This window comes from Lemur catta, chromosome 2 (genome assembly GCF_020740605.2).
Source record: "Lemur catta isolate mLemCat1 chromosome 2, mLemCat1.pri, whole genome shotgun sequence".
Taxonomy (NCBI): Eukaryota; Metazoa; Chordata; class Mammalia; order Primates; family Lemuridae; genus Lemur; species Lemur catta.
In genome coordinates, this window is record NC_059129.1 from 851,868 (window position 1) to 868,979 (window position 17,112).

The 17,112-nt window shown below is 66.2% G+C and overlaps 2 protein-coding genes across 5 annotated transcripts in view; one reads left to right on the forward strand and one right to left on the reverse strand.

Annotated features, from left to right (window-relative positions):
* Positions 1-2,472, reverse strand: part of LMF1 (lipase maturation factor 1) — a 62,913-nt gene extending 60,441 nt beyond the window's left edge. For all 4 annotated transcript variants that reach the window (XR_006733159.1, XM_045541047.1, XM_045541046.1 and 1 more), the window contains exon 1: positions 2,280-2,472. Coding sequence is in view for 3 of the 4 variants with exons in the window: in XM_045541047.1 (XP_045397003.1) it covers positions 2,280-2,472 (193 nt within the window). In the remaining variant the exon portion in view is untranslated. The remainder of the gene's footprint in view (positions 1-2,279) is intronic.
* Positions 2,473-11,195: 8,723 nt separating this feature from the next.
* SOX8 (SRY-box transcription factor 8) lies at positions 11,196-16,176 on the forward strand. Its single transcript, XM_045541051.1, has 3 exons — positions 11,196-11,765; positions 13,056-13,285; positions 14,003-16,176. Exons 1-3 carry the CDS (start codon positions 11,344-11,346, stop codon positions 14,725-14,727), a joined length of 1,377 nt encoding a protein of 458 aa, XP_045397007.1. The 5' UTR covers positions 11,196-11,343; the 3' UTR covers positions 14,728-16,176.
* The last annotated feature ends 936 nt before the right edge of the window (positions 16,177-17,112 follow it).

Genomic DNA, 17,112 nt, shown 5'->3' on the forward strand with positions numbered 1-17,112 from the left:
ACGGCAGTTTCTACAGAACAGGTTTGGCTGTGTGTTTCACTACAAGCATTTCAGCAGCCAGAAACGTTGTAAAACTCAACCTTGAGTGAAATATCTGGAGAGCCCCTATGGCACCCTGGAAAAACCCTGGGATTCTGTGGGACAGGGTGTGGCTCATGGGTCCAGTAAGATCCAGAACTTTCTAGAAAGAGGTAAATGCAGGATGACTGTCAGCTTGCACCAGGCCTCAGCCAGAAAACCACATCCCTGGAAGATGGGAAATTGGTTCCTTGATACAGCTGCAAAGCACTGATTCTACCCCAAATATACTCACTCACAAGACAGAAAAAAATGCGTATGTCAAAGCAAACTGCCCCATGCTGGGCACCAGGCTCAAAATACCCGCCTGACCCAGGTTTAACATCTACTGGAACAGAGAGTCCCTGCAGGATCAAAGGCAGCCTCTGCTCCTTGCAGAAGCCCCTGCGCGGGGTTTACAGGCTGCGCGAGCAAAGCCGCCGGGGCTCCCACGGCGGCAGCGCAAGCTCTCCTTTTAAAGGTCTATTAAAGTCTCACACATTCACTTATCTTGACTTCATCTTTTGCTAAGTGACAGCGCAAACTTCTAGAATGACTGTTGAGCACTGTGGAGGATAAAGCACCACTGGGGAGAACTATTGTTTCACAAGAGCTCGAGAGAGGGAAAGTGCTCCAGTGCACGCACGCGCCTAAGCTGGAGCCCACGTTGGCAACCCCACAGAACCCGACGGCAGTGCCCGCGTCTCACGCATGAAGCCCGGCCTCCCCCTCCACGGGAATATGCCAGCAAGCCGCCCACAGCGCTGTGGAACAGACGCTGCCCAAGAGCTTCTGCGATGGGACCTTCCTTCCGCGCAAGGAGAGGAGGTGAAGAAAGAAACAGACAGTCCCTGCCCACAGCGGACAACCGCGCTGGGCAGTGCCGGCCCAGCCCCTCTGCAGCCGCCGCTCGCCCTGGCACAGTCTCGCCTGGGCTCTCCCCCCACTTCCAGGCCTGCGTGAGAACCGCAGGGTTCAGTCTTTGTTACCACTGACAGGTTGGGCTTACAAGACACTCATCTGCGTGTTCCCTCATGTCCCCATGACCACGGGACCGTTCCCTTCCAAACCAAAGTTCTGGGTTTTACGGGACTGGGTGGGAGGGAGTTGGACACGTCCAGAAGTTTTGAGCCTGAGCTGACTTTTCTCAGAGCCTGCTGTGCAGGCTGGTCAGCAGGCAGGCCCCGCACAGCTGCGGCCTGGAGGGTCTCGGCCGGGGGGGTCAAATCCCTGAGGGAGGCGTCAGGCTGACCGGAGTGAAGTCCTCAGGCCCCTCGCCCCTCCCCACCCAGCCTCCTGTTGGAATCCTCCCCAAGGCGGGGTCAGCAGCTGGGTTGGGGATGTCAAAGAAGAAACTGCAGCGGGACCACCGGCCAGTCACCTTCCACTCCGCGCCGGGAGCCGCGGGGGCAGGAGGCTCCCAGACTGGGGAAGGGGCTGCAGAGGCCGGGAAAGAGCGGGAACTCTCACTCCCTTCGCAGCCGGGGCTGCCCTGTGCTGCGGGGCAGTAGGCGCACGCAAACCCCGGACCTGACAGCGAACCGGTGACTCCGAGGTTCGGGACAGGGGCCCTGGGGCCGCCACCGCCACGCAGAGCTGCACTGTGCCAACTTTGGGGGGCACCAGGTGGGGTCCAGGAGACGACAAGCGGGGCGCGGGCACAGACGGCAAAGGGGGCCAAGTGCAGTCACTGCTAAGCGACCTCGTCCTCCCCTCCCCATCCCGTCCCCTACCCCCTTCGGCCTCACCCCACCCAGACTGCGGCAGGTAGGAGGGGCGTGCGCGGGGGGCGGGGCGTGGAGGGTACGCGGTGCGGAGGGGCGGGGCGTGCGTAGGGGGCGTGCGTGGGATGCGGAAGTACAGGGGTGCGGGAGTACGGGAGTGCGGGAGTACGGGGGTGCGGGAGTACGGGGGTGCGGGAGTACGGGGGTGCGGGAGTACGGGGGTGCGGTGCTCGGAGGGGCGGGGCGTGCGTGGGGTGCGGGAGTACAGGGGTGCGGGAGTGCGGGGGGTGCGGTGCTCGGGGGGGCGGGGCGTGCGTGGGGTGCGGGAGTACAGGGGTGCGGTGCTCGGGGGGGCGGGGCGTGCGTGGGGTGCGGGAGTACAGGGGTGCGGGAGTGCGGGGGTGCGGTGCTCGGGGGGGGCGGGGGCGTGCGTGGGGGCGGGGCGGGGCGCGCGGCATAGCTGACGCCGGCGGGAGCCCGGGCCTGCCCGGCACTCACGGTAAACGAAAGCCAGGGCCTTCAGGAGCACGATCCTGGTCAGCCAGAAGGTGCCCGGGCGGAGGCGGGCCGGACAGTCCGCGGAATCGCGGCCCGCAGCGGGCGGCGACCCAGGTGCGGGGTCCGCGTCCCCGGTTTTCCGCTTCCTCAACGACGTCTGGGGCGCAGCCATCGCTGGGCCGGCACGGCGCATGCGCGGGGAGGGCCGCGCGCCCGGAAGCCCCGGCTCCGCCCTGAGGCCCCGCCCACAGCCCTGAGGCCCCGCCCCCGCCCACGGCGGAGCCCCGCCCCCCGCCGGCCCCTCGGGCGCAGCGGCGGGGAGGGCGGGGCTGGGCCCGCGAGGGGCGCGTGGCCGACCCGGCTCGAGGGTTCCCGCCGTCGCGGTCCCGCGCCACGGACGCCCCGGCGCGCTCCTGCCCCGCGTTCCGGGCGGGCGCCGCTTCCGGCGTGCGGGGCTGTGGGCCTGGGCCGGGCCGGGCCTGACACCCCCGGCACCTTCCGCCCGCCCCGGGCCCCAGTGCTGCTGACGCAGCCCACCGACGAGGCCACCGACCGAGACCGTGCCCGCGAGGCTCCCCGCTCTGACCCGGGCGGCGGGGCACGGCCGCAGGTCCCTAGGGGTGGGACGCACTCGGGGCTCTCAGAAGGAAATGTCTGAGGTGGGGGTTTTTCCTTATTTATTTGTAAGAACTCTTTACATATGAAATGCTGCTCTTTTGTGTGTAAGGCAAATGTTTTGTCCTGGGTTTGTTTTTGTTTTTACAGCTTGTCCCAGCCTCTCCATTTCATTCCTAGTGTTTTGACATAAATTATTAATATTTGTATGGTCAAATGATCCAGCTTTGTTGCTTGTTTAATTATATCTTCACCACGGCAGCGTGAGCCTCAGGAGGGCAGGGACTGGCTGGGCATTGGCTCGCCCAACTCTAGCCCAGCCCGGCAGCTGCGGGGACCCCTCCCCGGCCGCCAGCCCGCCCCGTGTTGGGCGACAGCGTACACGGACAGCTCACAGCTCACAGTGTGACTTTAAGTTTCCTTTTCTCCAGAAATCCCTCCCTCGGGAGCCCAGCTGCGAGGTGGGTTGGTAGAAGGTACTGCAGTGGGTGGAGCACCCTGTTCCGAGCAGGGCCGTGTGCGCCCCAGCACGGCAGGAACAGCCCAGCCTGCACCCTGCACCCCGTCCTCCCACGGGACCCCACGGCCCGCACCTCCCCGCCCCCCACTCAACGCCAGCTGCAGGACTTCTGGGTCCCTGCCTGGATGCCAGAGCTGCTCAGGGGACAGACGGCCGGGAGGGACAGCTCTAGCATCAGGTGTGACCCTGGGTGCTGCATTTCAGGTGGGGGCAGTCCTCACAAAAGGCCCCTTTGTTCGCAGCGTCCCCTCGCTGGGGCTGCCTTGTCCCCCCCGGAGGGGCACAATGGGGCATTGTGCACAGCAGAAAAGGGCCCTTGTTCCGCATCCAGCGCTCCGGGCTCCGGCTGGGCTCCGGCTCACTCTGGGTGTGCGCAGGCCCTGCAGGGAGCTCCTGCTCCCCTGAGCTTGAGTTTCCTGTGGGGCCCTTCCGCCACCGAGGCTGGGCTTGGGACTGGGGCATGTGGGGCAGGGCCTGGCCGAGGACAGGCTCTGTTCTTGCCCGTCCCTGCCCAAATCTGATCCAGAGTGCTCTGGGGTATTACTCAGCCATAAAAAGAAAGAACATTCTGAGACTCTACAACGTGAACGTCAAAAGTACCAAGCTAAGTGAGACAAGACAGACACAGAAGCCATGTGACGCGCGATTCCATTCACATGAAGCGTCCAGAACAGGCACATCGCGGAGCAGGGAAGTGGACTAGCGGCTGCCAGGGATGGGGAGCGCAGCAGGGGCTGTTAGTGGGCGTGTTTCCTCCTGGGGCTGCGAAAACTAGGCAGAGCTGATGGCTGTGCCACACCGTGGACGTGCTAAATACCACCTGAAATGGTTCATTTTGTGCTGTGTGAATTTCACCCCAATTAAAAAAAAAAAAAAACGAAAACAAAACGACAAAAGACAGTCCTGCATGGTGTGGCTGCAGAGTCACGGGGCCAGCGCTGCTGTCACCTGCCTGAATAGATCGTCCCACTTATACCAGACCTGCTTCTTCATCTGCATTAAGGAGCATCTGGCAATTTAAAAATAACATTTAGACACGGGTGTGCCTTACTCCCCAAGACTGTGCTTCACTTAGAAAAACAGAAACCTCTGCAAACCCAGACCAAGCTGCAGCGCCTGGAAGATCCGTGCTGGGGAGAGGGGCCACCTGCCGAGCGGGGTCTCTGAACGTGTCCTTTCTCCCCGCAGCTCAGCACCCTGCAGGCCACAGGCGGCGAGGACCCGCCCTGAGCTGCCTCTCGCCCGCGGGAGCAGAGGGGCTCCTGGACTCACACTGTGGAGCAGAAGCCATGTGACAAAAGGCCCAGCTGACGGGAGAGGCTGCCCCAGGGCCGCCCTGTGCTTCGGGGGAAAGCGGGAGGTGCTTCCTCGAGAGGAGCCGCCCGCTCGAGCAGTGGACGCCCAGGGTGGGACCCTGTCCCCGCTGTCCCGGCCTCTGCCAGCACCACCCCCAAGACCGAGGCACACACAGCCGGGGGCTGGCTGCGCTCCCAGCAGCTGCGGGCCGGCTTCACAGAGGAATGAGCCCCTGTCAGCACCTCGTCCAGCTGTCCCCCCGGCACCCCGGCCTGGCAGCTCCTGCCGCATCAGGGCCGTTGTCCCTGACGTTCAGTTGCAGCTGTCTCTGGCACCCACAAGGACTCAGCTTGGGCCCAAATCTAATTGTGCACCCTTCATTTACCCCAATTTTTCATGTCTTGAAATCTGTTTAAGAAGGGGGGCAGGACCCGTCGGTGCTAACCCTTCTGGAAGGGTGGTCAGTTTGGGCAGATGCCGCCGTGACTGTCCAGCGGCCAGCACCCCCGGAGTGAGGCTGGCAGGTGCGGTGGGGGCGAGTGAGCAGGTGTCATGCCATTTGCCGGCCGTCCTGGGACGGTGACTCACGGGCGGCTGTTCTGCTTGGCCCAGCCTCCTCCTGCACCCTCGGCTCCGGGCCAGGAGTGCCCCTGCCCTTTCCCCCCAGAAGATGAGGCCCTGTGTGGCCCTGCGAGCCGGCAAGCGTGGTTCGTAGGCAGAGTGGGAAGAAAACCTCCCAATGCAGTTATGTTCTCTGGTTATGGGGTCCCGTGGCAGAAAAAGAACGTGTAACTTTTTTTTCTCCTGGAATTCATATTCTGTACTGGAAGAAGTCTTGGAAATTGCCGCACCCAGAGGTCACAAACCGGATGCCAACGGGCTGCACTCTGCCCACAGAGAAGTATCAGTCAGTGTACGAGTCAACAGTTGCCACAGTAGTGCTGCGTAACAAACAGCCCCGGAACCACAGGCCCGCGGGAATCGGCAAAAAGGCAGACCCAGGAATCGCGTGTCTCCCGCCTCTCCCCTACAAGCCTCTGGGAGCAAAGCTTTGCTGCAGACCCTCGTCTGAGCCTCCCAGCTGCAGCCCCTCGAAGCAGCACCATCTGTCTTGCCGAGAACCACGCTGCTTTCTTCCACTCTGCCCACGTACCCGCCTGCGGGCATCTTCATTAAACCTTCCTTCAGCATGTTCAGAAAAATAAATACTTGGGAGACAGCAGAGATCTTTTTACAGGGTGTGTTTTAATTTGCCTGTGGTGCTAATGGTTCTCTGGGACGTTCCATCGTGGCAGAGCAGGTCAGCACTCGAGCCGGCCAGAGCCCTCTCACGGAAAAGGGATTTTTCTTTGTGACACGTTTATTTCAAGCCACCGTTTTCCTCCCTAGTTACACTTGAAACAGGGGTCTGCTCTGGGAAGTTTCAAATTTGGACATTTTGGGCAAGAAGCCTCACTAAATCTGAAAGCCGAGCTTCAAGGACGGACACTGGTCTTGGCAGCCTGTTTGGGCCCAGAAGGCTGCTTTTCTGAAGTGAGAGTCCCACCAGGGTCCTGTTCCCTCCCGCCTGTGGGCCTGAGAAATTCTCCGCAGGCCATGGGGTGGCTTCTCCAAGGAGCTCATACCCGGATGAAGACCCTGGCTAGGGTGGGCTGGGGGCTGGGGCCCTGGATCCAGGGGATGAGGCCCAGAATGGGGCTGGAGGGCCACGTGTCTGTCACAGAACCTTCTGGTGCAAGGCACAGAAGTCAACTTTGCATGGCACAGTTGGGGACGGGATCTACTACCAGCTGATGGAACGGAAACGTCCGGGGCGGAGACGGCTCGACCCCGAGTCTCAAACATCATCAACAGACTCGGCTTCCCTGGTGGAAGGTGCCCCCCTGGTTCGCTGCCCGTGGAGACCCCTGGCCCCGCCTGCAGGTGTCTCCTGGCTGCAGAAGCACCTCTGCCTGCCACCGAACACGCAGCGCCAAGAGCCAACGGTGCAGTTGGTGTCGGCTCCAGCCCAAGCCCGACCGGGAGGAGGGGCGGATGGGGCACAGCAGGGAGTGTGGGGACCCGCTACTGGCACGGGGTGATGGAGGCTGAGCGGCAGGGACCACAGCTGCTCCAGACACATCTGTGACCCGTGCAGGCGTGCACCTGCCACTGGGGAGAAACGGGCACTGGGCCCCCTCCCTGCAACCCTTTCAGAACGAGGACGGCCACCCAGGAGTGTGGGTTCATTTGTCAGGGGCTCCTGGCGCATGGCGGAGGACAGAGCTGATGATGTGGAGGGACACGTGGGGGCAGCGCGCCCCGCCCGGGCGCCCGGAAGACTCTGCTCCTGCAGGGCAAGAGCGAGCACAGGGCGGTCTCCATCGCGTCCCAGGGCTGCAGAAAGGGCGAGGGATGGGCAAGGCCAGTTCCTGGGCAGACGTCATCCTGCGCAAGGGGCCAGCCTTGACCCAGACCAGAACTCAGGCCCCAGCTGGCACCGTGAGCACCCCGAGACGCTACGTTAGGGGGCTCAGCGGAAGGTTGTCCCCGAGCCCCGTGAGCCCCCTCCGGCCTCTCCAGGGACCAGCGGGGCAGGTGGCTGTCTCCACCCAGCCGCTGCTCAGAGTCGCGCACCCCTCCGCCGTTCCTCTCTGCGACACCAGCCAGTAATTAAAAGCACCAATTAACCTCCGAGGCTGCGCGGGATGCGACGCCAACTGCCTCTGAGCACAGGGCCAGGAGGCCAGGCCAGGGCTATGGACATGCAGGACACGCCAGCCGGGCTCCACGGCGCTGCGCCCGCCCCCAGCGCTTTTCTCCTGAAGTCGGCACAGAACACGCACATGGCCTCCCTGGGCCAGGCGGCTGGTGGGAGGGACCACCGGGGACCAGCGGTGGGGGGGCGGGGGGGAGGGGACGACAGCCGTGTGGCTCCAGGAGGGCACTCAGCCTGCAGCCCCAACACATATGCTGTGCACACCCCCAAACACACAACAGACACACGCCACACCCCCACATACACACAACAGACACCAACACACAATCCCCACACACCACATACGCGATATACACCACATACACACACCCACATACTACATACATACACCCACCCCCCACATACACACAACATATACCCACCACACACCGTACACACACCATACACACACCACACACACAGAAATAAACACACGGCACATCACACCGCTATCCACACCCAGCCTTCCGGGGTCGCCATTCCTAGAAGCACGGGAGTGGGCTGAGTGGGGTCTTTGGCCTGGGGGCCCCACGGGCCGAGACTGGCCCTGTGTGGGCGTGGGCAGCACCTGCCAGCCACACCCCTGCTGTGCAGGTGCGCTTGGTGCCTCTGCGGGGTGTGGGTCTAGAAACCTCCTCCCTGTTAACTTCCCACACCCGGTTCAAGTTCCACTGCTCAGACCCTCCCTGAAGCTGCCCAGGACACGGGATGGCAGTGAGGGCAGGGGTGAGTCGTGCCAGCCCAGCAGGGCAGGGCAGGGCCAAGGGGCTGAGGAGAGAGGGGGAATGGGGCCCACTCGTGAGCATGTGGGGCCCAAGAGGTGGGCACAACAGTGGTTCCAACGGCTGCCCCTCAATTCTTCAACCACCAGGGCCTCTGTCATCAAATCCCCTGTGCTCTGTGCTGCCGCAGGGCCTTTGCACATGCCGCCCACCCCGGGAATGCTTTTTCTTCTCTCCATGAGGTTGGAAGCTTCGGGTCTCAGCCTACTTGTCAAAGGCTCAAAGAAGCCTCCCCAGACCACCCTTCTTAGAGGCCCCCCACCCCACCCAGTGATAAGGATCTCTGCCCTGGAGATGCTACTTGTTTGCTGGCTACCTGCCCCCGCCCCGAGGCCAGCATCTTCGGGAGGAGCATGGAGTGCCATTGCGGAAAGCTCCGGGCACACAGCAGGTGCTTAATCGATACTTGGGAACACACGGACCGACCCTAGACCCCTCCCTCTCTGAAAGCCAGGTCCCTGGGTCCACTCAGGAGCCAGTGCCCGAGGGCTGAGCTGAGCTCAGCACTAACAGAGGAGCAAGCCCAGGCAGTGCTCTGGCACTGCCCTGCGGATTGCAAGACGGACCAGAGACGAGTCTGAGGTCCCTGCAGCCCACGCTGGGCTCGAGGGCCTGGACCCTGAGCCCTCTCTCTCACCCGTGTTCCAGGACGTGCACAGTCGCCCTCTGGGCCAGCCGGGCCCACCCCTGGCCGCGATTACGCCCCTCCCCACTCACCCCATGGTGGCCTGCACAGGCACAACGGGCCACCCTGGCACCTCCTGCCAGCCCCTGGGTGGTCACTCGAGCCCAGGGAGAGGTGCAGCCCAGGTAGGACCTTGGACGGCCCTGACCGACCACTGTGTGACCTGGGCCAGGCACTGGACTCCTGGGCTCAGTGTCCCCTCCCCCAAGGGTCCCGGGGTGGGGACGTGGGTGCGGTGCCCTCCTCGGGGGTGGGGAGCCGCCCAGCACACCCACAGCAACCTCTGCCTCGTGGGCCCTGGCAACGCGGAGCCCTGGAGCCCTGTTGCCCCAGTGGCAGCCCAGGCCAAGGGAGGGGTGCAAGTCTGCTCCCTGGGGACCAGGGTGGGTGTGAGAGGCAGTACCTTTGGGTCAGGTCCCCACTCCTGTCCCCTCCACTTAAACCCCTGCTTTCGACTGCCGGGTCCCGGGTCTGGCGACAAGGTCCATGGCTCCCCTGGCAGCACCGCCCCCCGGGCCCCCACGGGTGATGCTCCGCAGACCACTGGGGGCCAAGGCAGGGACCTGGGTGAAGGGCGGGGCCTCCACGGGGGTGGAGAGCCCCCGCAGACGGGTGGGGAGGGGTCTTCCTGGGCAGGTGACCGAGCCAGAGGTGGCAGATGGCCGAGGGGGGGCAGCACAGCCACTCTGGCACCCAGCTCAGGCGGAGCCTCCCAGCGCACAGCTCGCCTTGGCAGCGCTGCCCACGGCTCCCCGCACCCCGCCTGGGGGTCCGCCCTGTGTGCCCAGACAAGGGCACTTACCCGCCACCGCGGGCAGGTGGCAGGCAGCCTGGCCCTGGTTCTTCAGTGCCCAGGCCGATGCCCCCCGAGAAAGGCCCGCCTTGAAGCCCCAGCTCCTGGACATGGTGCCACCCGTTCCAAATGTGAGGCTGCGGGTCCGGGCAGCCGCCGCGGCCACCATCTCCCGGCCGGCCAGAGCGAGCCCGAGGTTGGTAAGGCGCGCGCGGGAGAAGCTCCAGCGCGACCCGCCGACTTGCCCTTTGGAAACAGCAGGCCCTTCTGCCGGCCCGGTTGGAGGCGGCGCCACTCCGGGGCTGCGGCGGCCACTGGCCCAGACGTAGGTGACTCGGGAGCCATGTGCGGTGGGGGGACCTGGCACCCTTGCTTAGGGTCGCCGGGATACACTTTGGAGACGCCAGAGTCCCGCGTCGGCTGCCCGAGGGGCGGGGCTGTCGCCTCTCCGCGCCTCGGTCGAAAGAATACGGGCCGCGCTCGAGGACTGCGGGCCTGGGGCCAACTCGCGGGGGCGGCCGCGGGCGGGGACTCGCAGCAGTGGCTCGGCGCTCGCCTCGAGGGAAATGTCCCCTCTCCGACCCCGCCGCCCCCTCCGTCCTCCTCTCCGGGCGCCCCAGGCGCAGAGGCCAGGAGCTGCCTCCGCCTCCGTCGGACCACCCAGAGCCGCCGCGCCGGAGGGCCTCTGCGCCTCCAACCCCGGGGTCACACCCGGAAGGCCCTAGGCCCCCGCGTCCGGCCACGGCATCCGCCTGGTGGCCTCAGGGATTCGGCAGCCGGGGTCAGCCCAGGCCCCGCCCAGCGCTCCCGCCCCTCCAGCCGCCCGCCCCGGACCGCGCCCCCGCCAGCGCTCGCGCCGGATGCGGAGGGCGCCCTGCGGTTGGGCGCGCGTTACCTGCACGTGCGCTGCCCGCAGGCTCGCAACGAGCTGGCGGCTCCCGCACGTCGCGCCGGCCCGCGGACGGGGAGCCCGGGCTTCGGCGCCGCGCGGCTGAGCGGACCCTCCCCTGGGCCGCGGGCAGGCGGCAGCGGACCCGGCGCCTCTGGGTTGCGGGCGAGACGTCGGGGCTCGAGACGGGCCGCGTGTGTGTGTGTTGGGGACCCGCTGCCTTGCTAAGCATCGGGCTGGGGGCGGACCCACCCAGGAGCGGCGACCGGCCCGCGGAGGAGCGCGCGCCGCAGAGCCCGCGCCCGCCCGCCCTCCGGGCCCCCTTTTTCCTTCCCGGTCCCCCAGGAAGGGGGGCTCGCGGCGCGGGTCCTGGGATGCTGGGCGCGCCGGGCCCACGTGGTGCGGCGCCAGGCGGGGCGGGCGGGGGCGCAGCGGGAACCGCGGAGCTTTCTTTATGGGTGGGGGGGCGGGGGCGGCCGAGCTCCGCCCTCGTGGGAGTGGGGAGCGCCCCGACCAATGGGGAGACGGGTGGGGGGAGGGGCCTCGGGCGCCGCTTAAAGAAACTTGTTGCGGGTCTCGGAGCCGGGACGGAGCGGCAGCGGCGGCGGCGGTGGCGGCGGGGGAGCCCGAGCTGGGGCGGCGACGAAGGTCGGGCCACCGCGCGGCGACCTCGGGTCCCGGAGCGGCCAGAGCGCAGCCCGGGCGCCGTTGCACTTCCCCGTGCGCGCCCCTCCGCGCGCAGCCCCGATGCTGGACATGAGCGAGGCCCGCGCCCAGCCGCCCTGCAGTCCGTCCGGCACCGCCAGCTCCATGTCGCACGTGGAGGACTCGGACTCGGACGCGCCGCCGTCGCCCGCGGGCTCCGAGGGCCTGGGCCGCGCGGGGAGCACGGGGGGCGGTGGGCGGGGGGACGCGGCCGAGGCGGCGGACGAGCGCTTCCCCGCCTGCATCCGCGACGCCGTGTCGCAGGTGCTCAAGGGCTACGACTGGAGCCTGGTGCCCATGCCGGTGCGCGGGGGCGGGGGCGGCGCGCTCAAGGCCAAGCCTCACGTGAAGCGGCCCATGAACGCCTTCATGGTGTGGGCGCAGGCGGCGCGCCGCAAGCTGGCGGACCAGTACCCGCACCTGCACAACGCGGAGCTGAGCAAGACGCTGGGCAAGCTGTGGCGGTGAGTGCGCTGTCCCCTGGCCGCGGGCGGCGGGGACCCGGGACAACCAGCGGGGCCTGGGGGCGCGCGCGGGGGCTCGGAGGCGGCAACCCCACGCCGGCCTCCTCGGGCTCCGCGACCCGAGTGGGAAAGCAGCCTGCGGCCGAGATCCCGCACCAGGCGTGGGTCTGGGTCTGCCACGACAGCTGTGGCGTGTGCACCCCTGTGGTGTGTCTGCCCTCGGGCACATTCGCCAGCTCTGGGGACATCCTGCCGGGGGCCATGGCTGGCACCCGAGGTGACCCCAAGCCACTGTGAGCGGTCCGGGCACGAGGGCCTGCTGGGCTGGGAGCCGGCGTCCGGCAGCTCCCTGGAGGTGCCTTGCTTGGAAAGGGCGCCCAGGACGCCCGTGGGAGGGGGTGGGGCGGGCAGGTGGACAGGGTGCCAGTTCGCCAGCTGCTGCCTTCCCCACAGCCTCGGTCTCTCCTGGCCACCTCTGTGCCCGCAGCAGGGAAGGATGGAGGGGAGACGAGGAGAGAGCTGCCCGGCAGGGCAGGCTTTGTGCACAGGCTGGCTTGGTGAAGCTGGCCGTTTGGCAGAAAGTAGGACACAGCAGTGCAGGACTTGTTGCTGGGAACAGGCCACCCCCACCAAGCGTCCTCCACTTGGGTTTAAAATGGAAGTCTGTGGGTTTGGGGCTCTGGTTCCCTGTTTCCTGCTCTTCGCCTGGTGAAGGGGGGCCTGGAGCTTTCAAATCTGCCCTTCCTGCCTTCTGTCGGGATCTGGGGCACAGCCCTGCCCCCCTAGGCCTCTGCCCAGGCAGCTCAAGGGGAGCCGTGGGGAGCCTGAGGGGCGTGTGTGTTCCGTGGCGCAGGGAGGACAAATGCCCGGGTCTCGCCAGTGTTTCTGAAGTCTGGGGTCGGAGCGGCTGCAAGCCCAGCTGCCCGCCGGGTCCGGCACGGTTCCCGAAGCCTTGCTTTTGTCCACAGTGTGATTCTCGGCTGGGTCCTGCCGGCCGCTCTCAGAAAGCCCCAAAGGGAGAGAACAAACAGGCTTGGGAAGGGGGGCAGTAGGAGGAGAAAGACAGAGGTTTGGGGTCGCTCCTTGGGCTGTAAGGAGCACAAGTCCCCCAAGCCGGCACCGCAGCTCCCGCCTTCTGTTCTCAGCGAGGGCTGCGCCTGTGGCCCCTTCCCCGGCCAGGGCGTCTCGTCCTCTCCCTGCACCTCGGCCTGTGGGCCTGGCCGTCTGCTGCCAGCCCAGGGCGGGTACGCAGGGCACCCCGGCCATCCCACCTCTGCCCTGTGCCTGCAGCTTGCTGAGCGAGAGCGAGAAGCGCCCCTTCGTGGAGGAGGCGGAGCGGCTCCGTGTCCAGCACAAGAAGGACCACCCGGACTACAAGTACCAGCCGCGCCGCAGGAAGAGCGTCAAGACCGGCCAGAGCGACTCGGACTCGGGCGCCGAGCTGGGCCACCACCCTGGCGGCGCCATGTACAAGGCCGACGCGGGCCTCGGCGACGCGCATCACCACGGCGACCACACAGGTGGGCGCCAGGGCCCCATGGCATCTGAGAGTTGGGGAGGGGGGCAGGTAGGGGCGTGTCTGGGTGTCTGGCTGTGGCCAGGTTGAGCCACAGTGGTGGGGGCGGGGCTCACGGCCAGCCCAGCGCAGATGCCGGACACACAGCCGCCCTCCCCAGCCACCGTCACAGCCCATTCCGACCCACGAGGGGCTGCCCAGCCGACGGTTGGCTTGGCCTGGTCTGGTGCCCCTGGAGGTGGGGGGTTTTAGCGCGGCCAGCCAGACCGGCTGCGCCAACAGGAGAGCAGCCTGCACGGTGACACGGTGGCCGGCAGCAGCCCCAGCCCCAGGGTCAGACTGGCGAGTGGACTCCCGCAGCCGAGCGGCCTTGGCCACGTTGGCCGGAGCCCGGGAGCCTGGGTTTGCTCGGTGGTGCCGGGGAGGAGGTTCTGTGTGGCTTCACAGCGGCGGAATGCTAGCGCCGGCCACCCTCCCCCCACCGTGGTCTCCCGGGAGGGTCCGAGGTCTTCCCGTAGAACCGCGCTTAACGGAATTTTCTCGGCCAAGGAGTGAGGTCTGGGTCTGACTTTGCTGGAATTTCTGGGAACCGTAAAGAAACAAAAAGCCGTTCATTCCTACCTGCGGCAGTTGGCCTGCGGCGTCCCTCCCCTCGTGGCCGGCCGCGGCCCCTCCCGCGCCACAGAAGGGGCATTCATCCGGCAGTGTGCTCTCTCTGCAGGGCAGACCCACGGGCCGCCCACCCCGCCCACCACCCCCAAGGCCGACCTGCACCAGGCGGGCGCCGGCGCGGCCAAGCCGGAGCTGAAGCTGGAGGGGCGCCGCCTGGTGGACAGCGGGCGCCAGAACATCGACTTCAGCAACGTGGACATCTCCGAGCTCAGCAGCGAGGTCATGGACACCTTCGACGTGCACGAGTTCGACCAGTACCTGCCCCTGAACGGCCACTCGGCCCTGCCCGCGGAGCCCAGCCAGGCCGCCGCCGGCTCCTACGGGGGCGCCTCCTACTCTCACCCCGGGGTGTCCCCGGTGTGGGCCCACAAGGGTGCCCCGCCGGCCTCGGCCTCCCCGTCCGAGGCGGGCCCCCCGCGGCCGCACATCAAGACGGAGCAGCTGAGCCCCGGCCACTACGGCGACCAGCCCCACGGCTCGCCCGGCCGCGCCGACTACGGCTCCTACAGCGCCCAGGCCAGCGTGACCACGGCCACCCCCGCCACGGCCGCCAGCTCCTTCGCCAGCTCGCAGGGCGACTACACCGACCTGCAAGCCTCCGGCTACTACAGCGCCTACCCCGGCTACCCGTCCGGCCTCTACCAGTACCCCTACTTCCACTCGCCCCGCCGGCCCTACGCCTCGCCCCTGCTCAACGGGCTGTCCCTGCCGCCCACCCACAGCCCCACCAGTAACTGGGACCAGCCCGTGTACACCACGCTGACCAGGCCCTGAGGCCACCGTGCCCTGGAGAGGGGCCCCTGCCGGCGAGGACGGCCTCTTCTCCGCCAAGACCCGCCAGGCCCCCGGGGCTCCTGGCTGTGCGCTGGCCGGTGGGGGAGCGGCTGGGTCACCGGCCAAGTGCCTGCCAAAGCTGCAGAAACGCCTCTGTCACCAACGTCCGAGGCCTGCAGGTCTCCAAGCCTCCGCTGACAGACAGCGCTCTCTTTTCCTTCCTTCTCCCTCTCTGAGGTGGCTGGGGAGCCCCAAAGGACGGCCACTCGTCCCTCTTCTGTGTGGCCCGCGGGCACCGGCTCCTGGGGTTTGCGTCTCTGTCCCTGCAAAGCAGCAGCGCAGAGGACGGGGCAGGCCTGTGGTTTCGGCCGGGGCTGCCGGAGCACCAGGCCCGCCTGGGCACCGAGACCCCCTCGCACCAACGGAGGACGCTCCCGGGACGGCGGGTGGCCTGTCACACGCTCAGGCTTCGTCCACGCGAGCGAGCGCCCCGGGGACCAGCCTGTGAGACCCCGGCACTCCTTGTAGTCAGTCGTCCCGGGCAAGGTTTGGCTGTGATTAACAAAACTTCTCTCTTTTTATTTTATTTTTTGGTCATTTTTATTTTTGAAGCTTGAAAGTATTTGTTTGGAAAGCTGTTAAAGATGTATTTATGTTCTTTATTATTTTATCTTTAATTAATGAAGTAATTTGTGCAAAGAGTAGAATTTAAGACAAAATGGAAGCCGGGAAGCTTGCTCGGGGCCCGGCGGGGAGGAGGGTCACAGTGTTGGCGTCGGTGGCATCTCAGTGGTGGCATCTCAGTGCTCGGATCTGGCATTTGGGGAGGCCACCTGCCCCGGGAAGCCTCAGGGGCCTGGGCGCTGCCCCGCCCGCTTGGTGGCCAGAAACCCTGGGAGGAGAAGGGGTTTGCCGGGCAGCGTCTCTGGTCAGGCCGGGGTGCCCAGCGCCCAGCGTTAGGTTGGGGTGTGGGCGGCAGGGTTGGCCCTGCCCGCAGCCTGCCAGGTGGCGGAAGACAGGAACTTCCTGGGGAGGGCGGCTCAGAAACGTGACCATCTTTGCCGCGGGCGCCACCTCCCAAGCTGTGAGACAACCTTCTCCACAGAGCGTTCTCCTGGCTGCAGAGGAGCGGGACTGATTTAGCTACTCCGCTTCTGCCGTGCTGAGCATACGATAACCGCCTACTTCATGGAAACTCGTGCCTTTAAAACTTTGTAAATTTAAATACATCTGAGAAGTTGCTTCTTTTTACTTTTTCTACTTTTCCTACCTTTTTCTAGAAAAAAGAATTTTTTTTTTTGGCACCTCTCTCGGGGGGTGGGGACCGCAGCAAACTGGTTTTACGCGGTCTGTCCCCGGGCCGCGTGCGGGAAGACTGGCCTGCCGCAACGCGCTACGCTCTGACCAAGCAGCACTAACTTTTGTACAGATCAGTTTGGTAAAATTAAAAAGTGCTTTTTATCTACGTGGGCTGCATGTCGTGTGTTGCGTCCCGTGAGCTCCGGCGGCAAAGGGGCCGGGCCGGGCAAGGGCCGGTGCTCTCGGCATAGGCTTGGCCCCTGCTGCCGAGCCGGCCGACGCGGGGTCCCACCGAGGCAGGGCAGCCCCTCAGCCCGCGTGGAGTCTGAGTTTAACCCCCCGCCAGCCCTGCCGCAGCCGCCTTGGGAAGCGGGGCGCGCCTCCCTCCTCGGGGGCCTCAGTGGGCACAGCGGGTCCCGGGGGCCCATCGGGCCGTGTCTTCCTCTCGGGCGAGTCCCGGAGCCGGTGCTGGGGCGCTGGGCGGCGCTGGGAGCTGCCAGCGTTTTTCGGGCCCTGGCCGGGAGCCAGGCTGGGAGCGGGATAAAAGCCGCCCCACGGGGACTGGGCAGAGATGTCTGGTTGGAGGGAAGTTTCTAGGGAGAAAACGGCTGTGGGGAGTGACAGCCAGCAGGGACAGCCTTGTCCCCTTGCCAGGCCTCCTGGGCGCACGGGCTGCTCAGGGCTGGGGCCGCCACGTCTGTGCTGTGCGGACGCTGCCTCTCAGGCACCTTGTCGGGGTGGGAGGACGGTGCCTCTTACGTGAGCCCCAACAGGAGGGGCAGCTGCGTCTGCAGTTTTAACGGGGTGGCCCCGTGGGGCACCCACCCCGCCCCTGCCCCGGTCCACTCGGGGGCTCCCGCGTCCAGGCCCTGCCAGCAGCAGCGTCTGGGGAGGGCTGCGCCGCTTTACAAGGGTTCCTGACGTCCAGGCTGTGCCAAGCCCCCCGGGTGCAGGGCGGTCCGGGGAGGGGCTGCCACCGCCAGGCTCCTGGTGCCACAGCCTTCCCAGCCCCTGCCTTCGTGGAACCGGCCCAGCCTGTCCTGCGTCCAGCCAAGGCTGTCCGGGTCCATATGGCCCCCTAAGCTC